This window comes from Aethina tumida, chromosome 4 (genome assembly GCF_024364675.1).
Source record: "Aethina tumida isolate Nest 87 chromosome 4, icAetTumi1.1, whole genome shotgun sequence".
NCBI lineage: Eukaryota > Metazoa > Arthropoda > Insecta > Coleoptera > Nitidulidae > Aethina > Aethina tumida.
Window position 1 is genome coordinate 4,028,938 of NC_065438.1, and position 7,760 is coordinate 4,036,697.

Sequence of the window (7,760 nt, forward strand, 5' to 3'; positions counted from 1 at the left end):
TATAGTGTGGGCGTTGAAACAATTGCCACTACTAAATTAATGCACTTGTTACATAAACAAGATGTACGAAAACAATCATCACAAATCGAAATTATAATTTAAAGCTATAAAATATGTCTCAAGTCGAAGAAAGAGCAAGCCAGCTAAAAAACGAAGCGCAAAAGAAGCTGTCGTCACGCGGCATCTTGCAGTTCTTATTCGGTTCAAGTAGAACTGAGCAGGCCATAGACTGCTTCCAACGCGCCGGAAATTTATATAAAATGTCCAAAAATTGGAGAGAGGCCACCGGCGTTTTTAACGAAGCGGCGCATTTGAGTTTAAAGAGGGGCTACGAATTTGAAGCTGCTAATGGATACATTAATGCCGCCAAATGCTGCAAACAATATGATGTAACTGAAGCTATTGGAATCATGCTTAGGTAAGATCATGAAGGAAAAAGAAATTAATGTTCAAAAATATATGTCAACTTTACTTAACTGTCTCAAGAATGACATGAAGTTTTCCTTCAAAAGACTTAATACAATCTATTCTAAGTAAAAGAATTATTCAAGTTTCTATATTCGTTATCGTTGATCATTAATTTTTCTAGGGCTATTGATATATTCGTGGGAATGGGAAAATTTATGGTGGCAGCAAGGCACCATCAAACCATCGCTGAACTATACGAAAATGAGCAAATGAACGTGCCAAAAGCTCTGGAACACTACGAAATAGCGTCCGAATATTATAAAATGGACGACAACTTCGCATCGGCAAAGGCGTGCTTAATAAAAGTGGCCGATCACAGTTCATTGAAGGAGAACTACAAAAAGGCCTCCGAAATTTTCAAACAAATCGCAGACTATGAGTTATCCTGTGCAATATTGAAGTTGAGTGCCAAAGATCATTTTTTCAAATCAATTTTGTGTAAATTTTGCATGGATGAGAATGGACCCAGATTGATAGAACAAGTTAAAAACTTCGCCAGTCGATGTCCGTTATTCGAAGGGGGTAAAGAACATCAACTTATTTTAACAATCAGCGATTGTATAAATGAATTTGATGTGGCCAAATTTGAAGAAGCAGTTAAAAACTTTGATACGACGACGAGACTTTCTACTTGGCATGTCACTATGCTGCTCAGGATTAAACGGGGAATCATCGAAGAGTTGGATCTACGCTAAAATTGTTAAAAATATCTATATCTCAATTTGTTTCCTTAATAAATATCTTTATTATTTAGATCACATTATTCTAAGCCACTATTCTTTCTCAGGGAATCTAAATAAATTAAAAATAAAATAATCAAATATACGGTAGTTTGAAACAGCTTTCCTCCTGGCATGAGACTATATTGCACAGAATTAAAAATTTTAGCATCAAGATTTGTTAAAAAATAATAAACGAATTGTTAACTATGTAAGCTGCTTATCCACAGAAATGTGCATTACATAAACTGTCCCCCATTAATTGTTTCATTAAAATATCCAAACATTTTAAAACAAATTGAGGACTGTTTTAGGAATTATGGTTCAGTAAAACAATGACAATTTTTCCACCAATAAAATGTATTAACTTAATGGAATAATACAAAAATAAGAAACACTCACACCAAGTCTGACAAAGATAAATAAAATCATTAAACATATAAGAATCTCACACATTCTTTCAGCAAGTCAGTCAGTTAATATACTAAAACAAAAAACACAAAAAATTAGGCAAATGTATAATACATTCAAGAAAACTAATAACATATATAAGACTTTTTGTTCTTTGAAGTATAAAATGATGTTCATAAATCATGTTTCGTTGTACTATTCAGTGAAGAGACCACATTTCGACGACATGAACTACTTCCGAACTGTTGCGTGAGAATCCATGTCAAAAATCAGAATTATTTCTAAAAAATAAAATAAAAACATTCTCCATTGTTTTATACAACAATTTTTGTGCATATGTCTGAAGTACAATAATTTGTAAATTATTGAAAAAACCAGCGTAATTTAAAACTTGTTTATTAATAAACAATCTAAAACATTTGAACATGTCCAGACATAATTTGAAAGTTTTATCATAGTTTAAAACACGCCATTCGTATACGATAAACAGAATTACCCACAGCGCAAAAACAGGTCTCCATCTATAATAAAAAATTACTTCAACCTTTCATACACAGTCACACAAGCATCCTCTCCACACACCACCCCTTACTAAGGATTGGGTTGCGGCGCATAATTCCCATAACCGCCATACTGAGCTTGAGGTGGCGGAGGCGGGCCTTGTCCGGCTGGCGGAGGTCTGGCGTACTGCCCGGGATACTGTTGATATCCGGCTCCTTGGGGCGGATACCCACCTTGGGGTGGATACCCGTAGCCAGCTGGCGGCGGCCCGTTCGGAGGATAGCCTTGATTAGGCGGTGATGCGTAACCGCCGGCGCCCGGATTCGCCGGGGGCTGTCCTCCGCCACCAGCGTACGGTGGCTGTTGGTAGGGCGGTTGTTGAGGCGGCGGTGGTTGTTGGGCGCCGGTTGTGGGGGGAGCTGACGTTACTGCGGGAGAGGGGGAATTAGTGGGGGGTGCGGAGAAGGGCGGCGACTGGGCGTTTTGCGGCGCATAGTTCTGCGGTGGCGCAGAGACCGGGGGATTTTGGTAAGGGGCTCCAGACTGAGGTTGGCTTGAAGCCGGAGGTGGGGCGTAACCTCCTTGTGGTGGTGGATAGCCTGCAAAAGATTTATTTTTATATGTCACATTGTATGCTTTTATTTTGCCTTGCTTATACCTTGTTGTGGTGGATAATTCTGAGGAGGAGCATTACCAGGAGGATAAGGTGCACCATTGGGTGGGCCGCCATACTGCCCTGGTTGGCCTTGTGGCGACTGACCTGGGGGGGGATACGGTCCAGATCCAGGTTGAGGAGTGCCACCACTAGGCGGTGGCGTCGGATATCCCCCTGGATTTTGATAGTTATTATGAGCAGTCGTTGCCGGTGGCTGACCATAATTTGCCTGTGTATTTGGTGGGTAACCCGGTGGCTTTAAATAGATAAACATTATAAAACCTTCCTTATATCATTCTCTAAAACAAAAATTAACACTTCTCCTAATTACCTGATTAGGTGGCGGATACTGTCCTTGTCCAGGTGGGTACTGCCCTTGTTGTGGTGGATATTGCCCAGGATATTGGCCAGGGCCCTGGGGGTAACCCCGTTGAGGCGGATATTGATGTGGCCCACCCGGCATTCCGGGTCGTTGTTGCACACCCTGAGGTGGTTGGCGGTTCCACCCACCCTGAGGGCCACCCGGCCCACCTGGCGGTTGTTGTTGGGGTACTTGTTGTGGAGGCGGGTGCCCGCCGAAACTGTTCATTATCGGGGGACCCCCCATTTCGGGGCCGCCAGGTGGGGGCTGACCATGGTTTGGTGGGGGACCTTGTGGTGCCTGTATCATCTGTTAAAATGCTCAATAATGAAGAAAGGGATAGCAAAAGCAATTGATATTAGTTTATTTAAAAATCATATAAAATTAAGCAGGATTTAATTATGTTATGACTTAAATAAAATACTTAACTTCAAGAAGATAATTTTAAAATGAAAATATTAAGTACATTTCATGCACATTTAATAAAAAAATATATATTTGGAATGTTACAGGCTTTATATATGACTAATGTACATCGATCAGTTCATTTATCCAAACATAAACACAAATAAAACATATAATTAAATAAAAAATATGTAATATTAGTGTACGTTGATTATTTACTGTTTACAAACAATAAAAATTGGTGACTCCCTGAGAAAAACAAGGCAATTTCATATCACATATCTAACTCTAAATATAGGGCAAGCTTCTAAGATCATGCATGGGGTCCCTTGAACTTACTGGCAACAGAGACTGCACATTTTGTGCCGAGTCTGCGACTGTGGCCAAAAACACCAGGTTCTTGTGCAACGTCGCCTGGATCTGCATCACCTCCTGGATCTTGCCCTTAGCTTGAAACTCCTGTATGGTTTGGATCAGGTGACCGTTTTCGTCCAGCATCTTTTGGATCTGCTGAGACGTGAGTGGCTGGCGTTGTTGGACGCCTGCACGAGGCGCGAACGCTGCCGACATTGTCGCTACACTGTTAACAATATTCCAACCGGGCAAAGAATTAGCACATATTACGGTGAACTTCTCACAATTTCCACAATGTAACTAACCACTTTGTTCTGTGTCGTTTTTTTCGCGGTGTTACTTCTGCAGTTGTGACGCAATGAATGTCACTAGATTTGTCACTAAATCTTTCAAACAATTTTGTTCGAGCACTAAAAATAAAACTAATCACAGAAAATATATTTGAAACGACATTATCATTGGTTAATTAGTGACTGTTTGGCTAGGTTGCTTGTATATAAATAATCATGCAATATTTAAAACAATGTTGGTGACACTTATTCAGGGCGGACGAATGTACGTGGGTTAATTGAAATGTACAATTAATAATATTTTATTAAATTTATTTTGTATTTTTACTGTTCCTATTATTTTTTACTTAAATATATTCTATTTACTTTTATTAATATATTATATTGTCGAAGAAATATTTATATACAAACGGTATTAAAAATATTAAACTGTCACTTACCCCTCGTATGCAAATATTTAATGAACAAAAGTAGAACTCCTTATTTTGGCAACAGTGGCTGTCAATGTGACAGCTTCGAAACATTCCACATTAATGTATACACTATTAATTTAAAATTAAATCCCCGTCAACTGTAGCACGAGAATGAGGATTGCTGTGGCAGACGAGTCACTGCTAAATTACTTGTCGAACATTGCCCGACAGGCGAAATTCAGCGTCGGACTGATTTTGGGCCAGGTAAATATAACCTAAAACCCAAACATATGTTGCCCTAACAAACGACATTCCAGCAATGCCAGGGCAAAGATTACGTTATTCACTTTGCCAAGACTCCCCCACTGTCGAGCGGTACTTCTGAAGAACCGGCAAAAGTTTTAAAATGCGTGACAGATGTTAATGAGAGCTGGGTCGGGGATCATGCCCGGATTGCTACTAGAATGATGCCCGGCGGTATGTACGTCCTGGGGATGTTTGTGGTGTCACAGGACGACTTGATAAGTCCGTTGCATCCGAAAATTAAGGCTTCCCTGGTTCAAATTCATAAACATTTAGAATCAAACAAGTATTTGTACGGTAACTTTTCTTCGGAGAAATTGGTGCTGAATTTTAATTGTAATACTAATAAGTATATTTGTAAGAGTTACGATGTAAGTAGCACTAATTTAGCAACAGCAGATATCAAGTTTGTCTCACAGAATTGGAGATGGATGCAGTTTGATTGTTTCTATCTTCTGGATTATATTTATAATATTATACCAAAGGAGCTTGAGTCTCCATTGAAAGAACATGTTGATGTAAGTACTTCCTTGTTTTATTTATCACAATCCAATTATTTGACTACTATTTTTTAAAAACAAAGACCATACAGAAAAATTAATCATATTGTGGTCATTTTTAGGTAATATTGGATGCAATCTATGATATTTTGTCTAACGCGGCATATTTATACGACGGTTTACAAAAACACGATACCGACGCTGTTGACACAATACACAAGAAAATGCCTAAATCATCTAGGTCCCACAAATCGAGCAAAGAAGAGCAAGATATCAAACCAATTGCAGTGTCAATTTATCAAAATTGCGTAAGAAAATAATTTCACTAGTAAGATAATTGTATTAAATACTTTATTTAGAATTCTGGGGCACCAACTTACAATGTGATGGAATCTGGTGGACAAATTAATGTTTTGGGACATGTGGCAACAAAACTGTGGCTTCATCCAAAGCTGCCCATTTCTGAAGCAAGAAAATCGATCATACACGATATTATGAGGAGTTTATCTGCCAGATTAGAGATGCACTGGGATTCACTAACTGAAGAGGAACATGCTGAAGGTGTGTGTCTGTTAATACATAGTTAACAAATGATTCTAGTGTGTTTATTTCAGATATTAACAGTATTCACGAACCTCCTAGACGAGTCATTGTGGCTCACCCGAAAAATGACGTGATGCTCTCTGATTATATATTCCCTGGTGAGGGTCCTGAGGACGCCAAAACAACGCTCGAAGAAATGTTGGACATTAAAATCAAGGACAATTCCGATATTACTGATATTGAAGGACAAGCAGAAACTACACAATATCTGACTGATAATTTAGAGACAGAAAGTGAGGAGTCATTGCCTAAAATACCAGAATCCAACTATTTTATGTATATCATTGGACTGTCAGTTGCTCTTTTAGTACTGATAATATCAATGTTTGTCCATTTTTATAATAATAGTTATTTAAATTGAGGTATTTTTTTAAGCATTGTTTTATATTATATATCAGATATATTCATACAACTGGCTTTTATATTTGTTAAAAATAAATTTTTGGAAAGGTTATCTGCATTATTTATTTATTTCCTACAGACAAAAACCCACTTTTACTTAATTAATTTTATTATAGGATAATAATAGGCATAAACTGCAGTTTATTTTAAATATAGATGTTTAGATACATCCCATATATTCAGGTCCTTTAAAACTGGAATGGATTTATCCACAGTTACAGCTTCATTTTTAATGTACTGCTCTTTGTAACACCTACTTATTATTTTACAACTGCACTCTCCATTTGTGTTAGATACATTTCTTGCCAAGTGTTTCCCATTAGCCTTTCTCAAGGAACCTACTTCATCAGTTATTGTCCTCATATCATCAATATGGGGAGTCATTATTAAACCAATACTTGGGTAAATGAAAAAAGCAAAAATTGTGAGTACTGTTAACAAAAATATTGGCACTGTGATTGCCCAATGTCTTTTAGGCAAGAAATCGATTCCGAACGCCGGGAAATACTTCTCAGGCACAACAGCCCAAATCACATACAAGATAAAGAACAATTTGAAACTTAAGTAGAGAACAAATCCATAAACTGCTCTACTAGGTGTTGGTGCTGGTGTATGTTCAGGCATTCTTAGTAATGGTCGTACGTTTCACTTACTGGCGGTCCAAAGCTTTCAATGGTTTCTACCATCAAAATAATTTTGTCTAAGAATCCGTTTGATGAGATTCTCAATTGTCTGGCTGAAGGAGCCTCAAAGTGTCTAAAAATACAATACAATTACTGAGACATACTTTCAGAGATTTAAATATATTACGCGTGTAGAACGTTGTCTTTGACTTCCAAAGTTCTAACGACACCGCTTCGTTTTGGTTCTTTGTCAACACGTAGGACTTCGTGGGCTATTCTAGCAACGTTGCTATTAGGAAATGGCACCTCGAGGTTTCTAAATGCTATTAAGGCTACACACAAATTATTTTCATGGCAATGGTGACATTTTAAAAGGATACAAGTTTACCCGTGCATCTTCCATGTTATTGATAAGATTAGGTTAGACAAAAAAGTAAGGTTAACTTACAGAGTACCATTTATTTATTATTATTTACAAGAAATAGACATTATTTATGCAATTATATTTCATCTAATAATTAGTAATATTTTCATTTTACCAATAAATAAATATAAACAAAGATTTTTAATTGTTTTGAAAGTTTTTAAAATTACCAATGGTCATAAATAAATTACGTTAACAGATTTCTTTAATTTTACATAGAAGATTTTAACAGTTGTTAATAGATGGCACCACGTTGCTAGTAACCAAATTTAAATATAATAATTAAATCAACTATTTTAAATATTCAAACACTTTTTTTACTTGAACT

The 7,760-nt window shown here is 37.2% G+C and overlaps 5 protein-coding genes across 6 annotated transcripts; 2 read left to right on the forward strand and 3 right to left on the reverse strand.

The window, feature by feature from the left end:
* The first annotated feature begins 35 nt into the window (after positions 1 to 35).
* LOC109604941 (alpha-soluble NSF attachment protein) lies at positions 36 to 1,221 on the forward strand. The gene is made up of 2 exons (XM_020021492.2): positions 36 to 418; positions 590 to 1,221. Exons 1-2 carry the CDS (start codon positions 114 to 116, stop codon positions 1,161 to 1,163), a joined length of 879 nt encoding a protein of 292 aa, XP_019877051.2. The 5' UTR covers positions 36 to 113; the 3' UTR covers positions 1,164 to 1,221.
* A 406-nt stretch (positions 1,222 to 1,627) lies between these two features.
* Positions 1,628 to 4,693, reverse strand: LOC109604943 (proline-rich protein HaeIII subfamily 1). 2 transcript variants are annotated; one of them, XM_049966340.1, is made up of 5 exons: positions 4,605 to 4,693; positions 3,860 to 4,284; positions 3,086 to 3,424; positions 2,758 to 3,010; positions 1,628 to 2,698 (listed from the first exon to the last, which is right to left on the reverse strand). In XM_049966340.1, the coding sequence occupies exons 2-5, from the start codon at positions 4,088 to 4,090 to the stop codon at positions 2,190 to 2,192; spliced, it is 1,332 nt and encodes a 443-aa protein (XP_049822297.1). In that variant the 5' UTR covers positions 4,091 to 4,284; positions 4,605 to 4,693; the 3' UTR covers positions 1,628 to 2,189. The 2 variants fall into 2 exon arrangements, with proteins under 2 accessions (XP_049822297.1, XP_019877053.2); XM_020021494.2 differs by lacking the exon at positions 4,605 to 4,693 and having other exon boundaries at positions 3,860 to 4,308.
* Positions 4,667 to 6,437, forward strand: LOC109607433 (protein odr-4 homolog). The gene is made up of 5 exons (XM_020023918.2): positions 4,667 to 4,841; positions 4,895 to 5,398; positions 5,503 to 5,688; positions 5,740 to 5,941; positions 5,995 to 6,437. The coding sequence occupies exons 1-5, from the start codon at positions 4,749 to 4,751 to the stop codon at positions 6,342 to 6,344; spliced, it is 1,335 nt and encodes a 444-aa protein (XP_019879477.1). The 5' UTR covers positions 4,667 to 4,748; the 3' UTR covers positions 6,345 to 6,437.
* Positions 6,438 to 6,476: 39 nt separating this feature from the next.
* On the reverse strand, positions 6,477 to 7,009 carry LOC109607436 (phosphatidylinositol N-acetylglucosaminyltransferase subunit P). The gene has a single exon (XM_020023920.2). The coding sequence runs from the start codon at positions 7,007 to 7,009 to the stop codon at positions 6,527 to 6,529; it is 483 nt and encodes a 160-aa protein (XP_019879479.1). The 3' UTR covers positions 6,477 to 6,526.
* Positions 7,000 to 7,546, reverse strand: LOC109607437 (uncharacterized). Its single transcript, XM_020023921.2, has 3 exons — positions 7,389 to 7,546; positions 7,196 to 7,324; positions 7,000 to 7,141 (listed from the first exon to the last, which is right to left on the reverse strand). The coding sequence occupies exons 1-3, from the start codon at positions 7,409 to 7,411 to the stop codon at positions 7,012 to 7,014; spliced, it is 282 nt and encodes a 93-aa protein (XP_019879480.2). The 5' UTR covers positions 7,412 to 7,546; the 3' UTR covers positions 7,000 to 7,011.
* Positions 7,547 to 7,760: the final 214 nt, after the last annotated feature.

Bases quoted from the DNA above. Each gene is read 5' to 3' on its own strand.
- LOC109604941 (XM_020021492.2), top strand. From the start codon at position 114: ATGTCTCAAGTCGAAGAAAGAGCAAGCCAGCTAAAAAACGAAGCGCAA. The intron at 419-589 runs GTAAGATCATGA...TAATTTTTCTAG, and splicing joins GCTATTGGAATCATGCTTAG to GGCTATTGATATATTCGTGG.
- LOC109604943 (XM_049966340.1), bottom strand. From the start codon at position 4,090: ATGTCGGCAGCGTTCGCGCCTCGTGCAGGCGTCCAACAACGCCAGCCA. The intron at 3,425-3,859 runs GTAAGTTCAAGG...GCATTTTAACAG, and splicing joins ATGTGCAGTCTCTGTTGCCA to ATGATACAGGCACCACAAGG. The intron at 2,699-2,757 runs GTATAAGCAAGG...AATCTTTTGCAG, and splicing joins GAATTATCCACCACAACAAG to GCTATCCACCACCACAAGGA.
- LOC109607433 (XM_020023918.2), top strand. From the start codon at position 4,749: ATGAGGATTGCTGTGGCAGACGAGTCACTGCTAAATTACTTGTCGAAC. The intron at 5,689-5,739 runs GTAAGAAAATAA...TACTTTATTTAG, and splicing joins TGTCAATTTATCAAAATTGC to AATTCTGGGGCACCAACTTA. The intron at 5,942-5,994 runs GTGTGTGTCTGT...TGTTTATTTCAG, and splicing joins TGAAGAGGAACATGCTGAAG to ATATTAACAGTATTCACGAA.
- LOC109607436 (XM_020023920.2), bottom strand. From the start codon at position 7,009: ATGCCTGAACATACACCAGCACCAACACCTAGTAGAGCAGTTTATGGA.
- LOC109607437 (XM_020023921.2), bottom strand. From the start codon at position 7,411: ATGGAAGATGCACGGGTAAACTT. The intron at 7,325-7,388 runs GTATCCTTTTAA...AATAGCATTTAG, and splicing joins GAAGATGCACGGGTAAACTT to AAACCTCGAGGTGCCATTTC. The intron at 7,142-7,195 runs GTAATATATTTA...TTGTATTTTTAG, and splicing joins AAAGACAACGTTCTACACGC to ACACTTTGAGGCTCCTTCAG.